The sequence below is a fragment of the Physella acuta genome, unplaced genomic scaffold, assembly GCF_028476545.2.
Source record: "Physella acuta isolate Inbredline_101_S28 unplaced genomic scaffold, ASM2847654v3 ptg001206l, whole genome shotgun sequence".
Taxonomy (NCBI): Eukaryota; Metazoa; Mollusca; class Gastropoda; family Physidae; genus Physella; species Physella acuta.
This window is the reverse complement of record NW_026732723.1, coordinates 41518-63417: the sequence shown is the minus strand read 5'-3', so window position 1 is coordinate 63417 and position 21900 is coordinate 41518. Positions and strand designations below refer to the sequence as shown.

Here is a 21900-nt window from a genome sequence, read left to right as displayed (position 1 = left end):
TACTGGCTTAAGAGGAAATTATCTCAGTAGTCCTTTGCACGGAGATGCTGGTCTGTTTCACAATAAAAAAGTTGTTTAGTGTTTATATGGTTACCATGGTGATGTTGTGTTCAGCGGCGTAGCGTGCTCTTGGTGTTGTTGTTTGTGTGTGAGCGAAGTTCACCGCTACACCGCTGAACGTGTTGGTGTGATGTTTACAACAGTTACAAGCCATACATACAACACGATCTAGGCTAAGATAAAACTATACTTGTACCATGCAACAATCACTACACTAGCTTAGGGTCGGGGGTTCGAAGCCCACTCACAGCGTGGTCTAGGAGTCTACGATAACTGCTAAAAAAAGTTTGCCTGTTTGTTTAATAGGGGTTAAGTGAGTAATTAATTATGGTGTTATTATTAATCTTGACTAAGCCAGCCATTAGGTGGAGGTCAGTGGACGTGAGGTCAGTGACCTTTGGCTTACTAATGATCTATTCGGCGCTCCTATCTCGTCTGCTGGGGGCTGAGGGGGTGGCTGCTTGCTGGAGCAGAGAAATGGGAGGCTTATAGCGTACAGCACACAGCGTACAGCATACAGCGTACAGCACACAGTGTACAAAGGATGATGAAGGGTATGTTGGTTAGTTAGGTATAATATCTACTTGACTAGTGTCTTGGAGGAGTTGGTGGGGAAATATTCCAACACTACATGGGGTTTAATGGAAAAAAGGGGGCTCTAGTGACGTTTGGACAACGGATGCTAGAGACGTAGGTAGCCTGGTCCCTGTAGCGAATCAGCATCTGCTAGACACTCGAACAAAACCAAGCAGAAATATAGCGCAGACTCTATCTACTGTGCTACACTACACCCAATGTTTCATTGTTTACTTTGTAATGTAACCATATTGGAATAAATTAAAAGCCGAATTCAAAAAAGATTATCATACAGCATTCTCAAGAGAGTACTACATACATACAGATATATATTTGTGTTTTCGTGCAGCATATTCGTGGGTTATCTCTAACTAGGCTAGCAAGGATTCGATCCTACAACATCTCTAGGGGTGGCCCTGTTACCTCGCAAGTAATTTGTTTAAAGCTAAGATTTGATAACATCCGGACTTAGGATTGGGAGGGGGCGCGGCCTGATCTGTCCGTGCTGAGCCCTCGGGTGGCGGAACTGGGGCCGGGGAACTGTGGAGGTTAGTGGTGAGATGGTGAGGTGGTGAGGTGGTGAGGTGATGAGGTGGTGAGGGGGTGAGGTGGTGAGGTGGGTGTGGTGAGGTGGGCATGGTGAGGTAGACGGTGAGATGGTGAGGTGGTGAGGTGGACATGGTGAGATGGTGGGGTGAGGTGGTGAGGTGGTGAGGTGGACATGGTGAGATGGGCATGGTGAGGTGGTGAGGTGGTGAGGTGGGTGTGGTGAGGTGGGCATGGTGAGGTAGACGGTGAGATGGTGAGGTGGTGAGGTGGACATGGTGAGATGGTGAGATGGTGGGGTGAGGTGGTGAGGTGGTGAGGTGGACATGGTGAGATGGGCATGGTGAGGTGGTGAGGTGGTGAGGTGGGCATGGTGAGGTGGTAAGGTGGTGAGGTGGTGAGGTGGGCATGGTGAGGTGGTGAAGTGGGCATGGTGAGATGGGCATGGTGAGGTGGACGTGATAGTGAGATAAATGGTGAGGTGGACGTCATGAGATGGATGTGATGGTGAGGTACATAATAATAATGAGGTGGGTATAATAAGGTGAACATGATGATGTGATTGTCTTGAGATGGACATGGTGATGTGTATAAGAAGAGGTATATATTGTGATATGAACATAAACTGTGAAGTTACAATGAAAAAATTTACAAAATCTCTCTTATACATACATACCATACATGTAGTATGGCTATTATAATAATTATGTAGTATAAAACAATATATACAATATACAATATAATAAAGGGAAAAATTTAACATTTATAAATTCAAAGTCAAATACCTAAAGTACTTCTAAATATTTAGTACTATCAAACTATTATTTAATTTTGTTTTAAAAATGCCCATATATTTATATGTACAAATATGTCTAGTTGGTTTATTATTCTACAATTCGATAACTAAATGCAGACGAGGCTGCTGGGGGTGGGGGCACTTACCCCTGGGGACGCGCTGGTGCGTGAGACGGACACGGAGCTCCTGTTCTTGGCCCTCAGTTTGGACAATGAGCCCTCAGCAGAGTCGGCACGCTCCTCGGCATCTTCCAATTCGTTTTGTACCTTGCGGTATTTAGCCAAGTTAATGGCAGCAATCTCCTCCTGTGATACACAGAGGGAAGGAGAGTTGAGGTCAAAGTGTACAGAGGTCATAAGCCAAATTTAATAGGTCAGAGTTCATAGATCAAAAATTAGTGTTCAAATTCAGCAAGGAATTTTTTTTAATAGCTTTCTGTGATAGATGTATCTAAGCTTTAGAATGGTTTGTAGACATGTCTTGTTCTAGGTTTGTGTGGTAGAATTATCTGTGTTCAGAATGGTTTGTAGGTGCTCTTAGAATGTGAGAAAGTGTACTCACAGCCTCCTCGACTTGGCGCTTGTAGGTCTTGATCTTGTTCTGGAGTTTGTCCACCAGATCCTGGAGACGCTCCTGGTTCTTGCGGTCCTCGTCTGACTGGAAGGCGAGCTCCTTAAGACGGCGGTCTGCCTTGCGCATGTTCTTCTGTGTCTCGGCGTGTCTGCGTTGTTCGTTGTCCAACTCGGTCTCGAGTTCTCTGACCTGCAGACGTCAACATATCACATGGTAATCACGTGATTCTATTTATAGATATAGGCCTATGTTTTTAATATGAAAGTGCTGACAATATGAGTACTCACTCTCTGTTCGAGTTTCTGGATCATCTTCTTGCCTCCCTTGAGTGCTTGAGCCTCAGCCTCGTCAAGACGTACTTGAATGTCCTTGAGGTTGGCCTCCAAGCCCTTCCTCAACTTCTCGACCTGCAGGCTGTGTTCCTGCTCTTGGCGGAGCTCGTCGGCGAGTCTGGCGGCGTCAGCCATGGCTTTCTTGGAGCGTTCCTCAGATGATCGGAGTTCGTTGCTCATCTCATCCAGATCGGTCTGGAGTAAAGGAAGACAATGGTTCATACATCAAAGAAAGACATTGGTACATAGACCAAGGAAGATATTGGTGCATAGACCAAGGAAGACATTGGTACATAAACAAAGGAAGACATTGGTACATAGACCAAGGCAGACATTGGTTCATAAACAAAGGAAGACATTGGTACATAAACAAAGGAAGATTTCAGTTCATAAACCAAGGAAAACATTGGTTCATAGACCAAGGAAGACATTGACAAAAACTCCAAACTTGTTCATTTATTTCCTAACACGATAGTTTATGGCTCTACTGGTTGCTAATTAACATGACCAGCTAGAGACGGATTCTGTTTAAGTTAGATTCTGTTTAAGTTAGATTCTGTTTAAGTTATATTCTGTTTAAGTTAGATTCTGTTTAAGTTAGATTCTGTTTAAGTTAGATTCTGTTTAAGCTAGATCCTGTTTAAGTTAGATTCTGTTTACAACTGACCTGCATAGCCTGGACGTCTCCCTCCAACTTTCTCTTCTGGCCTTGGATGGAGCTGTTCTGTGCGGATAATTCGTTGACACGGTCGTTGGCATCGTTAAGCTCATTCTCAGCTCCCTTGCGGGCTCTCTCAGCCTGGTGATAAAGACAACACACGTTAATTCACTTACTTTAGCTCATGCATTTACATATAAATACTGTGTATAGTTTTCTTTAAAAAAATATCAAAATTTTATGTAAGTTAGAAACTGAAGACCATGTTTTGGTGGTAAATAAAATAACGTCTGCTTAGTTACCTGCTCAAGGGCGCTTCTAAGCTCTTCAATTTCTCCTGTGAGAAGGGTGCAGCGGCGCTCGGCCAAGTTGTATGCCTCACGGGCCTCCTCTCTCTGTCTCTGTTCGTCTTCAATCTGGCTCTGCATCTCCTGTGGGTGTTTAGAACAGCATGGTTAGAACTTTAACATGTGTAAAATAATAATTCAAGAGGGAAATTATGAAGAAAATCTAGAGTAATTTTTGACGCATATTCTGAAAAATATTTGGAATGGAATTCTGAAAGTCGTTCAGGAAAGGGCTTTCGGGGGAAATATTAGAGATTAATGTTCCATATAATTATAATTTACCTTGATTGTCTGTTGGTATTTTTTGACGTTCTTCTCGAATTCGGCTTTTCCTCTGTTGGCCTGATCAAGGGCGACCTCAAGCTCGTTGATGTCCTGCTCAAGTTTCTTCTTGATGCGGAGAGCCTCAGCTTTACCCTTAGCTTCAGCCTCAAGACTGGCTTGCATGGAATCCATTGCACGCTGGTGGTTGCGACTGTTGGGAAAAACGTTGACATTTTAGCATACATCTTTAGCAGATATATGTGATCTGTGTATATTTATATACAGCTAATGTTCTAGTGTTAGTGCTGTTGTGGGACGGGAAAGACCTACCGAGTGTTCTCAAACTCTTCTTCTTTGTCCTGGATGCGGCGGTCAATGTCGGCTCTGACTGAGGAGATCTCAAGCTGTGCACGCATGACCTTGGCTTCCTCCTGCTCAAGGGCGGATTCGGCTTCCTCCAAGGCGGCCTGGAGCTCTTCCTTCTCAAGCTCAAGACGTTTGCGTGACTTCTCAAGCTCGTGTGTGCTTCTGCCTCCCTCTCCCAACTGGTCGGTCAGGTCGTGGATCTCATCTGCAAGTCAAGGAATAATTTTAAATTATGTAAAGAGTAACAATCTTGAAATGTAAAGTTGATTCAACTGTATTTAGTTGATGAAACACAGATTGCACATTATCTGTCACCATTGGGAGAAGTCGTTCACGTACCAGCCAAGTTCTTGTTCTCACGGCGAAGAGCCTCCACCTGGTCGTGGGCCTCTTCAATCTGGGCCTTGGTTCTGAAGAGTTCAGCAGAGTATCCTCTGGCTTCCTTCTGGGCGTTCTCGAGTTCAGCCTGGAGGTCGTTGGCCTTGGCTTGCCATTCGGAAATTGTTTTGTCGAAACCGCGTTGTTTCTTCTCGAGGTTGTTGGCGTTGGCGTTAGACTGGAAAGAGAATCAGATGTTGTGAGGCACTTGAATATTATATGTATTTTATCTCAATCGAGCATCAGCTATAAAGGACACTGGTTAATTAATATTATTTCATTAATTCAGGTACAAAACCAAAGACACGACTTACTCTCTCAACGTCAATCATCAGATCTTCAAGTTCACCCTGGAGTCTGCTCTTGGCTTTCTCAAGGGCAACGACCTTGAGGTTGGCGGCTTCAGCGGCTTGCTCGGCATCGTTGAGTTTAGCTTGGAGTTTGCGTCTGGGAGAAGCGAAAATGTAAACAATAAATATTTCTGATTCAACAATCAGTAATTTAAAATATAAAGTTAATCGTGTCTAGGTATGGCGCACCTCGCATTATCTACTCACTCCAATATGTCATGACTCTCAATATCTACTCACTCCAATCTGTCATGACTCTCAATATCTACTCACTCCAATATGTCATGACTCTCAATATCTACTCACTCCAATATGTCATGACTCTCACTACTCACTTGGATTCTTCAAGCTCCTCGGCCTTCTGTGTGCCTTCGGATTCGAACTTGGATCTCCACAACTGAGCCTCGGTGTTGGCCTTGCTGAGCTGTCTCTGGAGGTCGGCTCTGCCTTCCTGTTCCTCCTCAAGTTGTTCACGGAGGGCATCGAGATCAGCCTGAAGGTTGCGGAGCTCGGAGGCGAGTTTCTGGCGGGCCTGTAGGGGGGGGGGGGGTACAGAAACATTTTACACCATCCAAACTTGTGTTGTTGCTGTTAGATTACAGTTGTTATGTCAAAGTGTTTTCTTATAAGCATTGATCAGATAGGGTGAACTTACGCGGGTCTCGTCTTCCAACAATCTCTTAGCCTCCTCGAGCTGGGTGGCGAGGGAGTTCTTCTCCTTGGTGAGGGCACCAACACGGTGCTCGGCCTCCTCCAACTGTCTGGTCAGGTCGGCGTTCTCCTGGGCTGCACGGTTCTTCTGGCCCTGGAGCTCCTGGATCTGGCGGTTGGCGTTGTCCAGTTTGCTGTTCAGCTCAGAGATTTGAGCCTCAACCTGCTTGGTCATCTTCTCGGACATACCCTGGACACAACAACACGAAATGTCAACTTTGTGCTGTTTGAATGATGATACTATGACTAATATTTGTTTGTGGTTTTTGATTTGTTGATTATTGCCATCATTTACGTATTTTAGTGAAGTATTTGTTTTTAGATAAATGAAAATGAATACTTTATATCTACAGTCAGACTATCAAAATAAAACATTAACAATTTTTACTAGTGAATCGAGCGTCACATTTACCTTGTTTTTGCTTCCATGCTCAATTTGTGCGTGGAGGTCATCGACTTCAGATTTCAATTGGGATTTTTCTTTCTCAATCCTGATAGACGATTTTACATAAATATTTATGCTATGTGTTTTCTAAGCAAACATTTTAGCTTAAACTACATTAGAAATAAGGTACTGTTAATAATTATAGTTTTATATTTTAGAACAAAAATTATTTTATTTTAATTATTTTCAATTTATTAAACAGATTTAATTGCAAAGTAAATATTTTTATTAATACAAAGGGGAATAGCTTTCTGCCAGACTTACTTGCTCTTGACTTTCTGGAGTTGGTCGATCTGGTCAGCCATCTCGTTGGCAGCATCCTGTTGCTTCTTGCGGAGGGCGGAGATGGATGCCTCGTGCTGGAGGGCGGACTCCTCGAGGTCACGGCGGAGCTTGAGCAGCTCTTGTTCACGTTTCTTGTTGAGCTCGACCTGGGCAGCAGTAGCTCCACCAGCCTCGTCAAGACGCTCACCCAACTCTTCCAACTCTCGGGACAGTTCGGATCTCTGTTTCTCAGTCTGGGGGTCACAGGTAAAACAATTTTTATTGGTGATGTCCTTAATTATCTATGTACACTTTAACTTAATTTAACTTAAGCTTTAATCAATGAACTTCTCTTGGCTAAAAAAAACTAAATTCCTAAGTTGTTGTTTTTTTTTTAAATTATTTTCTTATTTACAAAACTAATACATTTAAATCAACTTATATTTAAATCTCAAAAGTCAATGTATTGATAAAATATTTGAGGTTACTGACCTTGGCTCTTGCTTGACGTTCAGCTTCCAGCTCTTCTTCAAGTTCTTCAATGCGAGCCTGCAATTTACGAGTTTCCATGGTTACAATAGTGTGGGTATTTACACAGGCTAAATATAGCCTTTACTGTTTCCGGTTAGAATGTTTGACGAAATAAAAGCTAAAAAAACAGTTTCTACAGCAAGCTTAGCGACAGCTTAGCGCGAAGTGTAAAAGTCCTGGAATGCAAGCCAAGCAAGAAAGCTGACACAAGAAACACAACTTGGAATAAACAGCTTTGGTTGCAAGTGTAAAGCCTTTGTGTTATCAAACTGAGGAATGTAGCGATGAGCTTTTAAACAACTTTTACAACATCAGCTTGTGTTATTCGCCAGAGAAGAGCTTGAAAAGCAGCTTGAAAATTCGAAACTGTTGTACTTGGTGGTGTTTCGAAATGTGATTCAAATATCACGAACACATCACTTCAGATCAGAGTGCAACTTTAGAGAGGTATGAAGTCCAAGTTTAAAGAGGTGTTGGACAGATAAACAAACACAAAACTCCGGCAGCCCCAGGCCGTGTGAGAGGGTGGCGCCACGGTGCCAAGTCATCATTCTCTCGTGTCTGGCTGCTCTCAGAGATACAGCCCTCATACTTAAAGCGTGAGTCACTTGCTTACCTGGGGCAGGCATTTCTAGAACTGCCCCCGTGTTAAAAAGTTTACGTGTGGTTTTTTTTTTTTACTTTTTTGTGTACACAAAAATGAAAGCGGAGGTTTGTGTGGGTGTGGGGTGAAAATGTGTGAAGCTATATGGTGTGGTATGCTGTGTGGTATGTGTGTATGTTGGTGTTGAGGTGTGTCAATATGGTAGTGTGTATACAGATGTGTACTTGTATGTAGAAATGTGCATGCGTGTTAAAGTGTGTGTTCATGTGTTTAGCCACCATCTTCTATACTAGACTGTAAAGGAAGATCAAATTTGAAATCCCTCAAGAAAATGTTAAAGCTATACAAAATTATCTGGAAAATAATTCATTACTTGGGCTTTTAAAACGTTTTGAAAACAAGAACAAATTCAAGCGACATAGGATTATAAATTATATCTTGAGCAGGATATAAAAGTTGTATATAAAACTTGTCACTATTTTTTTTCTCCTAGTTCTTGTCAGAATTTTTTTATCAGAAAATTGGAGAAGCTTGGGAAAAGATAAACGCCTAGCTAAAAACTTGCAGCTAACGAGGAGGGAAAAAAATCTGCTCGCGTCAGCAGGATAAGCCAGGTGTAAGTGTATTGAGTTTCTTACATTTAACTCAAAACAAAAAGTAAGCGAAATTTGCAGGTAAGCTGAAATAGCTTCATGCCAAGAATTTTGGAGAAATGCTAAAGCTGACGAGCCAATTTAGAAAGTTGAGGAAGCGTTTTGTCAGCAGTTAAAGAAACAAGCGCAGTAAACATTCCTGAAGCAAAAGATAGACATTTGTTTCACTTTAGTTCTTGCTTAAAATTAAATGAAACCTTAGCTAAAATAGAAAACGTAGAGCTTTTCTTTGATTTTGGTATTGATGAAATAATTTTCAGCATTCATTTATAGACGTTTACAGGTAAATTTGTTAAATTACAAAATGGATGAATCTTTTTTTTTAATTTTGATTAGCAAAGAATAATTACACAATGACGACGAATAGAATAACATATCAAGCTTAGATTTAAAATGATCGTGCAAAAGTTGAAACTTACCTGCGTGACAAGCAAACACTAACACAGTACATTAGACAACATAAGCACATTCAAAGCGTTGCGGCATCACTAGCCTGCGTAAGCAGCTAAAAATAGCACATACTTCCAAAAGAGCTTTTAAACCCGGCGCGTAGATCGCAAGGTCCGAGGTATCGCGAATGACTTTCTTACTCCGGGCGCTAAGATGGGGGTTCCTCAAAGGCTCGTAGCCTTTGCTGAACAACAGGGGGTGTGTGGCTATGTTTTCTATGACACAGGGGCTCGTGCCACGAAACTCTCGTGTCAGACTGGCAATGCCGAGCCTGTCCGTGTAGTCCCGGGGTTGGGAGCTGGAGTGGTAGCTCTTGGTGCTGGTTTTGGTAGAAGAGCTGCTCTTGTGTTTAGAGGAGGAGGAAGAGGATGAGTGCTTTTGGGAGGACCCCGACGACGGCGGTTTCTGCTGTCGTGGTCGGGTGTCCTCTTCGTCTTCATCTCTGGTTACTGGCGTGGCTGTTGGTTTTTTTGGTTCGGTTTTCTTTGTGATGACGATTGGTTCCTCGACAATCTCTTCTGTTCTTTGAGGCTCTGCTTCAAAGGGAACTTCCGTGTCTGTGGATTCCATGGTGACTTATTGCTTGCTAACTACTGATAAACAAATAATGAGATCTATAGATCTTCACAGCTCTGTCGAAAAGTGTTGAAGAAGTTCCAGGTAACTGCACTGGTACGGTGAGAAATTCTAAGTCCAGTAGACTGTGTGTGCAGGTGGTACTTGACTTAAGTCAACGCCGTGTGGCACAAGTCAGATGTGTAGACACGAAGTTGATGTGTAGGCCTCCACCAAACCTAGCCGAGCCTTAGAGTGAGGCTGTGCCGACACTTTCGCTGCTTATATCTGGATGTGTGACGTACCCTTACGGTGCAACCACCAACTCATCAACAAAGCCCACGGCACCGAGAGGTAGACAACAGCCTACGTGAGCGTGCCTACGGTCATGGCCGAAGGAGGGATGAGGGGTGGGGGGCAACACGTACCTGGAGCAAGGGAAAGTGAGGGGTGGGGGAGGGGGGGCACAACGTACCTTGAGGAAGGGAAAGTGAGGGGTGGGGGGCACCTTAAAACAACACACGAAATTTCAGTATTTTGGCAAGGTAGGCGAAAGAGGGAGGGGGTCGAGTTGAAGTAAACTTCTAGACAAGATGGGGCAGAGTGGTCCGGACCAGCTAACGGGGAAAGTATGCGAACACCTCCGTCAGTTGTTTTACTCAACTTTGCACATTCCTCCCCGGGCAGATTTTGATCAACAGTCACAGACTCGCGTCGATGTGCTACTTTGATGCCCTCACAAACTTAAACGGAATTTTTGTTTATTTATTACAGGAGCCAACCAACCCTTTCAATTAAATCCCCTGATACAAGCTTCTATTCACTATTGTTTTTCGTTAAAAATCTATTCATGAAAAAAACGTTTCATGAAACTATTAATAGTCTTTTTTAATAAAATATGAAAGATTGCCAATACATTTTATCGGATGAAAATGTTGCTTCAAAAGTTCTAACTTGTTAACTTATATAACGAGTTTGTCTATTGCACGTTTGTATACGAAATGTAGCCTATATTCGCAAACTTTTGAGATTATGCAATGCGTCTACTGTACACCACAGGTAGATTGTGTAATAGGGTTCTATGGTGGCTGACGTTTTTATAAACTGAGTCATGTTGTTGTCGGTCACAAGTATTTCCAGCAAGTGTGTGTGTGAGGAGTGTGTGTATATGTGTGTATGTGTGTGTGTACGTGTAAGAGCAGTGGGGAGTGGGGGGGGGGAGGAGGGAAGAAAACCACGAGTTAAAAAAGTAGCCTATAAAAAGTAAGAATTAAAAGTATATTGTAGTAGTTTGATAGTTCTAGAAAAAATCCTCAATCTATTCACAATCGGATAACGAGCAGGTATACCCAAAGGGCCTAACTATTTCTAGAAACTTCTTCCCAACTTAAAAGAAAAAAGAAATCTGGCCCTGCTTGAAGGAATTATCCAGCACACTTTGACATTTGGAGAAAGGAATGGATTAGTGCCACTATGATGTCATAGTGGATGGAAATATCCTTGCCCCACCTGGTATAGGTAAGACATGCACAAAATAGGCAGGTGGGTTGTATCAGGACGGGGGGGTGAGTATACACGCTGAACACAGGCTCAACCCAAGACCCATCATCACCACCTTGCTACATTTGATCTAGACCATACCGCTCGGCACACACGATACTTATTTGTGCTTTACTTGCTAGAGTTTTTCGAGGGGTTTTTTTTTTGGGGGGGGGGGGGTTATTGTTGTATTTTTTTCGAGAGAAAAAAATTAAGAACTTAGCAAAATATTTAAGAGATCGTTTTCAAATTGATAATAGTCAAAGTTGCACTCCGATTTACTAAATGTATATCTAATTTCTCATAAAGTTGGGACCCGTATTTATAATAAGATAAGCCGACTAAATCCTAGTTCTGTGTATTGTTGAAGTCATTACTTCCCCCCAGACTCTCGCGTTGGTTTAATTTTTCACACTTGGACTGACAAGTTTTACCATCGTTTTGTTGTTTTTTTTTTGTTTTTTATCTTCCAGCCCCAGAAGTTTGGCTGGAAACGTGAGTACTGCTGGTGAGCGAATAGTTGGCTTCACCTGCCGACCACGCGCCCTGCACGAGCGTGTTGGCATGGGATGTGCCCCTGCCTTATTTAGACGTCTGCTGGGGTAAGAAGGCCAAGTCAGCCCGCGGGTCGGCTGCTAGGCAGACGAGCGGGCCAAGATGGCGGCGAGCCTCACTCTCAGGACCGGTCTTTCAAAACAAAATTTCGCGTTAAGTTTCTAGAAATTTCCCCCGTACTACGATATACTTGCTGGTAACTAAACAAGTATCTCTGTATACGAAACGTCAACTTTAGGAATCTTAACTCTATCTCACATGTGAAATGATAAGGACATTTCTTATCTAATTTAGGAGAGATTAAATTTTCTTGAAATTTATTATCGTGGCATAAAACCGCTCCCAAGTCCCAACCCCTGCTAGTACAAGACGGTATACCTGAAAAGTGTGTCAATTTAGTTTTGAGGATATGTTGAAAATCTAATGATTTATTTTTTAATGTCCCACAGTATTTTAAACTAATATTATGTTTGAAATAAGATTATTTCTGATAAAAAAAAGTTCATTAAATTAGTGCTGATTAAAATAAATGAATTTTAATCCACTTCACGAAGGTTAAGCTGACTTAACACGCAACTTCCTACGTAGTGAGAGAAATGTTAGGATAAACTGTTTGGGTTAGCGTTTGTTAACTTGTAAGCTATGACAGGTACTTCTACAGGTGGTTCGGTCATCACGTGACTAATGCACGCCTAGACAACAAATATGTTATTTTCATATTTTTAGACTTCACCAAAAGTACGATTAAACAAACAACAGTACTGAAGTTAGGAATACGGTGGTGTGGGTGGAGGGGGTGGCATATGGCCAGAATTAAACAAACAACACTACTGGATTAGGATTACGGTGGCGGGGGGGGGGGGAGTATGGTCAGAATTAAACAAACAACAGTACTGAAGTTAGGGGTATTGGGGGGGGGGGGTGGAGTATGGCCAGAATTAAGCAAACAACACTACTGAAGTTAGGGGTAAGAAGGGTACGTGTTGTGGGTATGGCCAAGTTTTGGGTATACAGAAAAATTTAGAGGATTTAAAAGTACAAATGGCATACTTTTATAAGGCGTAGGGATCGGGCGAGAGATTGTATACGTGGTGAACGTTGATTGGGTTACTGTTTAGATTCTAGGGAGGAATATTTGTAGGTAGTTGTTAGTTACATAGTTAAAGGGTAGTTTTAAATGTAGTGTAGTAGAGTTGCCAGGGTAAAGGTAAAATTAAGATTAGATAATGTTTTTTTTAAACTACAGGTAAGTAAAGGGAGGCAATTCCATAAATTTCGCGCGTAAATTAAGTGATTCTCAACCTCTAGAACAAACTATAGTTTTTGTTAGGTGGTGAATTTTTGTTAGCAAAATAAATAAAGGGAGCAAACTCAATACACAGGTATTCAGACCAGATTGTTTATTTGGACAAGACATACATTCTTACCTCCCTTCTGCATACTTTTAAAAAAGTACAATTTGCAGTTTAACAGAGCTAAGCTCTTTTTAAGAAATATTCGCAACTATCCAATAATCTTAATTCGCTTTAGATCATTTATGGCCTTAATATAAGCTCTTTTGGATCAGTCGTGCTAGTTTTAACGACACAACACTTTGTAGACGAGGTATAGAAGATGGTGGTGGTGACGATGATGATGCTGATAGTGACGACGATGATACGAAAGCGACGAAACCTTACCTGGAGTTCTTTGATCTTCCTCTGGAGTTGAGCAACCAAGTTCTGTTCGTCTTCGAGTTTGGAGTTGAGACCGTTGATTTCCATGTCCTTCCTGAAAGCCAGATCAAACGATGCGTTTAGTTCCTTCATAAACATAACCGTCTCCCTAATATATCATTCATTCGTTTGCTCTTAAATTTAAAAATCTACCCCAGATAGTTAAAGAAAATCATTTCCGGGCATTACTTTAAAAACACCAGCCCAGATAAGTCAAAAAACTCATATCCAATAATTTATTTTTAGAGCCAATCTAATAATTAAAGAAAATTTCCTATTGTAAATTTTAATATCAAGCCCAAACCCCAACTGCTAACAAATTTTAAACTGCAGCCCAGAAAAGTGACGCACCTTCTGACATTTTCCTCAAGTTCTCTCTTGGCCTTCTCGAGGTCCTCAACAGTTTCCTGGGTGCTCTTGAGGTCCTGCTCAAGCTTACGTTTGGCCTTCTCAACATCACCGCGGACTTTCTTCTCGCGTTCAAGATTGTCTTCAAGCTACAAGGGAGGGTAAGGACACTTTAGCTCACGACATCGTGTTATAGTTTTAATTGCTATTTCTAGAGCTATCCTGTTTTAATTTTACTTTATTTTCATAAATTCGATTAGCATGATATTATAATAAATTGAAATATGTTTATCACAAACGGTTTGTTTATTGGTATAAATTTTTATATTTTTTAAATTAAAAAATGGAAAAATTAATATTTTTGACGCACCTCGTCAAGGGTCTGCTCGAGTTTAGTCTTGAGTTTGTTGAGGTGGTTGACCTTGTCCTCCTCAGCCTGGAGGTCCTCCATGGTCTTCTTGTGCTGCTCCTCCAGATTTTTCTTCTCCTTGTTGACCTTGTTGAGAGCCTCGTCTTGAGCGGCCATCTCGTCTTGGAGTGTCTTGATCTGGTTGTCCTTGGTCTGCTTCTCTTGTTCAGCCTAAAGTACACACAATACGTCACATCAGTGTGGCCCATAATGTCATTTTTTCCATATTTTAACTTTATCTTGTACTCTTGTTAATTAGGAAGTAATTAGTGTCTACAAAATCTCACCTTGGCCAAAGAGTTCTCAAGATCCTCGATGTCCTCCTTAAGAGCCTTGTTCTCAGCGTCCATCTTCTTCCTCTTCTCCTCCAGCTCAGCGGCAGCGTCCTCCTCGTCCAACAGCCTTTCCTCCATCTCCTTGATCTGGGACTCGTACTCGGCCTTCTGGGAGATGAGTTTCTCGATCTTCTCCTCGGCGTCGATCAGGTTGTCCTGCTCGGCTTGCAGTTGGATGTACAAGTCGTTCTTGGCCTGTGGGGGGGGGGGGGGGGGGGGGGGGGGGTAGCATATTTTGGTCACTCTATGTCCACTCAATCCAAATCTAATTTCTACAAGTCCTTATAATCCAAATCTAATTTCTACAAGTCCATACAATCCAAATCTAATTTCTACAAGTTTTAGTAATTAGTCATCTAATTAGAGTTAAGATATTGATGACAAGGACTATGCCTCACCTGCAGAAGTCCGACGTTCTGCTCCTCCAATTCCTTGCGGAGTTTCTCGGTTTTCTCCAGCTCGGTCTTGGTCTTCTCGAGTTCCTCCTCTTTCTTCTTCATGTCGTCCTCAGCACGGGCGATGTTGAGGAGGGGCTTTACCTTGACGTACAGTCTCCACCAGAGCCAGTTCTTGAGTCCCAGCCATTTACGGATGTTACGCTGGATGACGCTGAGACCAATTCTGTGGAAGGGTCACATTTTTACAATTAGTGGGTTGCTTCAAGTTATAAGGTCACATTTTTACAATAAGTGGGTTGCTTCAAGTTATAAGATCACATTTTTACAATAAGTGGGTTGCTTCAAGTTATAAGATCACATTTTTACAATAAGTGGGTTGCTTCAAGTTATAAGATCACATTTTTACAATAAGTGGGTTGCTTCAAGTTATAAGGTCACATTTTTACAGTTAGTGGATAGCTTCAAATTTTTATTTGTAGTTGATGTCTCAACTTTGATATTTAATATTATTTTTACTAGACTATTTTCTATTTCGGTAAAATAAAAACAATTAATTATAGCCTGATTCAAGTATTAATTGTCTCATGTTTATTTTTAGTAAGAAATCTTTAATAATACACTCAGCGTACGTTTTCAACTAGAAATATTTTTTTACCAAACTAATTATTTTTTTAGTTTTGTAGTTTACTGCTGTATTTCTACAACGTAACATTTTAAGTGTGAATTGCTCTAAGTTTATCCTAAATCTGTGCAAGTGATTGTGTGAGTACTGAGGTGAGACACTGACCTCTGGTCCTGGAGTTTCTTGTAAGATTTACGCATCAGGTAGCCTCTGATGTTGGCCTGGAACATGGAGATAATCTTGGACAGACGCTCGTCACGCATGTCTTCAAGGGTACCCAAGACACCGGCCTTGAAGAAAACCTGGAACCACGACAAGGATTGGGTCAGTGATGACCATGGATTGTGTCAATGATGACCAAGGATTGTGTCAGTGATGACCAAGGATTGTGTCATTGATGACTATAATTTGACGCATCTGTCATAATTTTGTAAACAAACTACCACAAACACGTTTAATGACTTCAGTCCTAACGACTGTCTGCCACAAAGTAAGCCTTGACCTTTGCCTGTCAATCATTAAAACTTGACCCCTGCCTGTCATTTATTAAAACCCTAACCCCTGCCTGTACCGCAGTAAACCCTGACCCCTACCAGTACCGCAGTAAGCCCTTACCTTGGTGGTACCGAGACGGTACTCCTGGGGATCCAGCTGAAGAGCCAGCAGAATGTTCTCGGTGACTTTCTTGCCATCGACGAATCCTTGAGGGATGGCATTGGGGGCCAAGATGGAGTAACTAGAACAGACAGAAACCACTTCGTTACCTTGTGCATTCATTCATATTTCTTATAATCTTATAATGTGTAATACAAAATGTTGAAGTTATATGTTGTAACCGTTAAAGTATGATCTCATAAAAGTTACAGCCTAAATAGAAGAAGAAGGGAATCACGTGATTACCGTTGCTTGAACTCAGAGTAGATGATCCTGTTGGGGAATCCCTTACGACAGATACGGATGCCTTCAAGCACACCGTTACACTGGAGCTGGTGGAGCACAAGATGGGAGTCGATCTCACCTGGGGACAGACAGGTTGTCATAGCAACGGCTCAGGTGAGGTGGGGGGGGGTGAGTTAGGTCGTCAAAGTTTTACGTGAGTAGATATGTATTTGAGGCTATGTGAGCTTAAATTACTGGAGTTGTGTCAGTTTGTATCTGAGTTGTTTAATGTGCCTGGAGGATGTGTGTTTGGATATGTGTTGACCGATAAACAGTAGTGTGTAGCGTGCGTAGCTACTCGTGTTTGTGCATGTGTTAATATTTATGCTCATAAATGTGTGAAGGTTCGTGTGTTTATGTCTATAGTTTCACGTATTCATGTATATGTGTAGGTTCATGTGTTGATTTCGTGTGCAGTTTTATGAGCTCATGTAAGTGTCAATTCATATGTTCATGTACATGTGAAGTTTGATGTGCTCGTGTATGTGTGTACATTCATGTATGTAAGTATGTCCATGTGTATAACGTACCAGGCTGTTTGAACTCGTTGGGAATGATACAACGCACGAAGTGGGGATGTGTGCTGTACAGATTCTTCATCAGCTTGTTCAAAGATTCCTGATCAAAGGGAAACAACCAAGTTTATTTTAAACACCGCTAGAACAGAACGTCATTACATTGTAAATATCCTCATCATGAAATTACCGCAAGTGGCAAAAAAAAATTAAAATTTTTATTTGTTATTAATAATCAATTGATTTTATAATTATCAGAGGCATTTTCATGCGCCTTTATGCATTTTAAAATATTATTCTCGAGGCGATTTGTTTAAATTGATAAATAGAAAATTAATCTTAAATAAATTTAATCTTCATAGGTGTTGATTCATCTTCAGAGAAATGGGGAAGCTAACCTATGAAAGGGAAACAACTCAGAATATTAATGGTGTAGAGAAAAAGAGTTATGTCTAAGTGTTTACTAGAGGTAAACGGGAGAAGGTAACACAGGGTGTGAGGGGGGAGAGGGGGCATGGAGGCTCTCACACTGTAGTGGGGAACTGAAATGTGTTAGGGTATGGTCTTCAACACTGTTAGAACTCTTCTTGTTTAAAGAAAATTACATATAATTATCGCCCCTTCTGTGGGAGTTGAAACGTATTTTTAAACTAACATTTAAAAAAAATTCTTTTTTAAATTACCATATTTTTATATTGCGTTTGATATTGCTTTAAGTGGTACCAAAATGATATTTAACTATGTTGTTTACTTTAGCTTCTACAATCGACATATATTAAATGAATAAAACTACACTGTAGGGGCATGCAAGGATGTTGAACTAGCTATTCTTCCTTTAACTGAGGTCTAGGAAGTGACGACACAAACACTACTTTAAGCTGCTCTATCTGAATGTGACTGACGACTATCTGCTAGACTTTCTGACATGCTTTTAAATGGAACTACGGATTAGGAAGGTCAGGGTTTGACAACTAAAGGCCGATAAAACAATAGGAATATTCAGTAGGAAAAAAAAACAATTAAAATTGAAGGTTTCAAAAAACAGAGGACATGTGACGTCATCTAGTCACGTGGTGTTAAAAACAACCGAGGGATTACAAGGAGGGGGTCAAGCGAGCATGGGGGTTGAGGGGTTGTCCAAACAGCAGCACACGAGTCCAGGGTTGGGCGTCTCTGTACAACCCCACGGGCATGCTGGGGTTGTGAAATACCTTGTGGACGGAGGAGATAGTCTGGAAAGCGGTGGACTTCTTCTTCTTCCCGCTGCCACCCTTGCCGTCGTCTGATTGACCGAAAACAAGATGACTTTATATCAAACATGACTTATACGTGCCTTACAAGCGAGACGAACAGAGAGAGGGTCGTGTTCACTGCTTGCAAGATAGGGGGATGGGGGAGAAAGATTTAGACATTCGCCAAGAGAATCTGACAGCTTGGATATCTCGGCTGAAACAAAAGATTGACATTAGAAGCACCTGGGCATGTTTTTGGAGTCTGAAGACTTTACTAAAAACCAATCGATTGTATTGGAAATTTTTTTACTGCCCAGGCACATGTGAATTAGTATACTTGACACTTTTTTTCTCCATGCACGTGAGAAAAAATGTGCGCAAGTCGTGTGAGTAGGTGAAGCGTCGTGCCTGACCTTGTGCATGTTGGACACCGTCTGGAAGCTTCCTCCCTTCTTGCGCGCGGCTACTTTGTTGGAGGTCACTGAACCCGAGTCGTCTAATACATCAAATGGAATCATCAAATCAAAAACAATAAAACACACACATTGGTTACAATAAAAGTAGGCGGCGCCAAGACTTGTTCTAGAAGTGTCAGTGACTTGACATGTGTCAAAGATACCATGTCTGCCCGGATATCAGTGAGTTCAAACAATATCTAAAATAAACCAACGAGAGACAAGAAAGAGTGAAAGTATGTTGGCCTAATTCAATCAAACAGCTATAAATAGAATTTGGAAGTTTTATAATTTCTAGGCGCCGTATTTGAAATATAACTACTACCTTGTTGAAAAACTATTAACAACAAGCTTTCATTTCTTAAAGAAAGAAAAACATTTATTTCACGATGTATTTTGAACAATGAGATCATACTTGTCAATGTAAGTGTGGAAAAATTGTACTGTGACTTTTAACTCCAACGGTATGTGCTGTAAGTTGATCTTTAAAGAATATAATGAACTCTAAACTCACATCAAGTGGAAGAGAACTTATCAACGCTATCAGTTATAGAGAGGGAAGGAACTTATCAACGTTATCAGTTATAGAGAGAGAAGGAACTTATCAACGCTATCAGTTATAGAGAGGGAAGGAACTTATCAACGCTATCAGTTATAGAGAGGGAAGGAACTTATCAACGTTATCAGTTATAGAGAGGGAAGGAACGTGACCTACCGCCTGCACCCTCGGGTGGGGCGAAGAGGATTTGAACAAGAGCCTCCTTGGAGTGACCCAACAGCTCGACCACAGTCTCGTTGAGGGGATCCTTGTTCTTCTCTAGCCAGCCGCAGATGTTGTAGGGCACCTGCAAGAGGGAACCAACACAGTGAGCCTACATTTGACCCCCTGATCCCCTTCGTTAACAAAGTACAACATTACGGTCATGAAGCCTAGAGATTAGATGGTGGTTACGTGAAGTCGTGATTATGTAGAGATTAGATGGCGGGTACGTACACTGCCGGCGTAGTGGTGGAGCTCAAAGTGGGCTTCAACTTGTCCGGCCTTCTTGGGCTTGCCGGCTTTGCCGTAGTTTTTGGACTTTCCAAGATGGTTTCCGTTGAGTTTTTCCAAGAAGGATTTGTCGTCAGCCTTGGGGAACATGCACTCTTCCTCAAGGATGGACAAGATACCCATGGGCTGTAGAGGTAGAGGACATTGATAAACACCGACGTTCTACCTTGCTTTAGTTCATGTAACAACGTCTGAAATTCTAACTTGCTTTAGTTCATGTAACAACGACTAAAACTCTAACTTGTTTAGTTTATGTAACAAAGTCTAAAAGTGTGAGACCAACCTTCTCAATCAAGTCAATGGCGGCCTGCAAGTCCATACCGAAGTCAATGAACTCCCAGTCGATGCCTTCCTTCTTGTACTCTTCCTGTTCCAGGATGAACATGTGGTGGTTGAAGAACTGCTGGAGACGCTCGTTGGTGTAGTTGATGCAGAGCTGCTCGAAGCTGTTGAACTGGTGACAGAAGATATGGAGACAGTTGTTAATCAAAATACATTAAGTCAGAGTTTACTGGTAACCAACATCAAGCTTTAATTTACCCTGCGAATGTTGTTGTAGAAAAAAAAAAGATAGTTTGACTTACGTCGAAGATCTCGAAACCGGCAATGTCCAGCACACCAATGAAGAACTGACGTTTGTTTTTGGTGTCCAGTGTCTTGTTGACACGCTTGACCAGCCAGCCAAACATACGGTCGTACAGGGACTTGGCCAGGGCAGCCACGGAGTAGGTGACCTACAACAGTCAACATCACGTGACAACAAACTATGACCAGTGTGTATGTGACGCCAACTAAACAATGTTACGTTGTATGTTAAGGTCAACATAAAATAACATATTGCTCAGCAAAATATCAAAGAAAATGACATAAGTTACGTACAAACATGCAAGTCGTATTTATTAAATGCTCGTGCCTGTTGGTCAAGAGATGAGCAATGCTGGACGTACCTGGTTCATGTTACGGCCTTGTGTGACGTACTCAGCACCGACCTTGATCTTGGGTTTCAGCAGACCCTTCAACAAGTCTCCGGCGTTGATGCCCAACAAGAAAGCAACCTTCTCAGCCTCTGTCGACGACATTAGGAGTTTTTAATTAAACCATGCAACAAAAAGTTATTTTTATTTAACTAAATCTTTGTGAGAGAGAGACACGTATGGTCACAGTTTGGTTAGCCGTACCAGCTGTTCCATCAGCTTCAGCCTGCTCCTCTCTGGGTCTCTGCTTGAACTTCATCTCACCGAAGTGGATGATGGCGGCGGTACACTTGTAGAGGGAGCCCTTCTCTTCGGCGGTGAAGCCCAGAACATCAAAGGCATCCTGTGGGTGAGAAGGAGTGAACGATCGTTAGTCAAGTACGGTCAAGTTAGAGTCCATGTCATTTATTGATCTGCAGTTTACATTGGGTGAACAAATCGATCAGCAGATAAAAAAGAAGAACTCACGTCTGTGATTTTCATCTCCTCTACGTCATCAATACCGTCGACGACCAAGGAGCCCTGGTTGATGAAGGCGTAAAGGGCGGGATCAGGGGCGACCAACATTTTCTCTGAAATGGAGATAACACATAGAGGTAAATCATCGCTATATGTGTATTTAATGCAGTATCAGGGGCGACCAACATTTTCTCTGAAAGGGAGATAACACATAGAGGTAAATCATCGCTATATGTGTATTCAATGCAGAATGAAGGGAGACTAACATTTTCTCTGAAAGGGCGATAACACATAGAGGTAAATCATCGCTAAGTGTGGATTTAATACAGTATCAGGGGAGAGCAATATTTACTCTGCACAAAAAATAACCCATTGAGTCAGATCATTGAAAGAACCAGCATTGCAGTTTTTCATAAATACTTATCAAAAAGAAGAATTTTTTAAAAGGTATTCTTTTTTTTTAAAAGACTTTTTTAAATAGTTAAAATATTTAACGGTAGAATTTATATAACTTAATTTTGAAAGAAAATACATGTTGAACGTAAATGGACAGGCGATTGCAAATTTCATGTTGGACTGTCATATGTGCACCAACAAGTTGGACTGTCGTATGCCGGATGACGTACCGTGGAGAGTTGGGATGGCAGGAGACAGGAGCTGGTAGAAGATGTGGTAGTTACGCTCGGCTGGTTGCTGGAAGGTGACGCGAGACTTCTCCAACAGATCTGGGAAACAGGGGAACATGAGAAACATGAGAAACGCTGGGTTCGAAACCTGCTGGGTCCAACAGGGGAACATGAGAAACATGAGAAACGCTGGGTTCAAAACCTGCTGGGTCCAACAGGCAAACATTAGGAACACTGGGTTTTAAACTTGTTGGGTCCCAAAAGGGAAA

General features: G+C 41.7%; 1 protein-coding gene across 14 annotated transcripts in view; it reads right to left on the bottom strand.

The window, feature by feature from the left end:
• The window catches only part of LOC131957096 (myosin heavy chain, striated muscle), a 40132-nt gene that overhangs the window by 2047 nt on the left and 16185 nt on the right, over positions 1–21900 (bottom strand). For 6 of the 14 annotated variants that reach the window (XM_059321789.1, XM_059321785.1, XM_059321784.1 and 3 more), the window contains 33 exons: positions 21632–21730; positions 21015–21118; positions 20751–20889; positions 20520–20638; positions 20157–20306; positions 19856–20026; positions 19516–19698; positions 19237–19366; positions 18480–18562; positions 16850–16937; positions 16281–16398; positions 15996–16116; positions 15546–15682; positions 14759–14981; positions 14313–14555; positions 13987–14196; positions 13620–13765; positions 13233–13323; positions 7159–7215; positions 6667–6920; positions 6370–6448; positions 5902–6147; positions 5582–5778; positions 5211–5343; positions 4858–5074; positions 4483–4723; positions 4171–4363; positions 3844–3972; positions 3551–3682; positions 2839–3078; positions 2540–2740; positions 2125–2283; positions 1060–1176 (listed from right to left, as the gene is read on the bottom strand). In XM_059321789.1, the coding sequence (XP_059177772.1) occupies positions 1105–1176; positions 2125–2283; positions 2540–2740; positions 2839–3078; positions 3551–3682; positions 3844–3972; positions 4171–4363; positions 4483–4723; positions 4858–5074; positions 5211–5343; positions 5582–5778; positions 5902–6147; positions 6370–6448; positions 6667–6920; positions 7159–7215; positions 13233–13323; positions 13620–13765; positions 13987–14196; positions 14313–14555; positions 14759–14981; positions 15546–15682; positions 15996–16116; positions 16281–16398; positions 16850–16937; positions 18480–18562; positions 19237–19366; positions 19516–19698; positions 19856–20026; positions 20157–20306; positions 20520–20638; positions 20751–20889; positions 21015–21118; positions 21632–21730 (5105 nt within the window). In that variant the 3' untranslated portion in view covers positions 1060–1104. Of the gene's footprint in view, positions 1–3; positions 53–455; positions 525–1059; positions 1177–2124; positions 2284–2539; positions 2741–2838; positions 3079–3550; positions 3683–3843; positions 3973–4170; positions 4364–4482; positions 4724–4857; positions 5075–5210; positions 5344–5581; positions 5779–5901; positions 6148–6369; positions 6449–6666; positions 6921–7158; positions 7216–13232; positions 13324–13619; positions 13766–13986; positions 14197–14312; positions 14556–14758; positions 14982–15545; positions 15683–15995; positions 16117–16280; positions 16399–16849; positions 16938–18045; positions 18117–18479; positions 18563–19236; positions 19367–19515; positions 19699–19855; positions 20027–20156; positions 20307–20519; positions 20639–20750; positions 20890–21014; positions 21119–21631; positions 21731–21900 lie in introns of all 14 variants that reach the window. The other 8 variants (XM_059321793.1, XM_059321791.1, XM_059321798.1 and 5 more) reach the window with 5 other exon arrangements.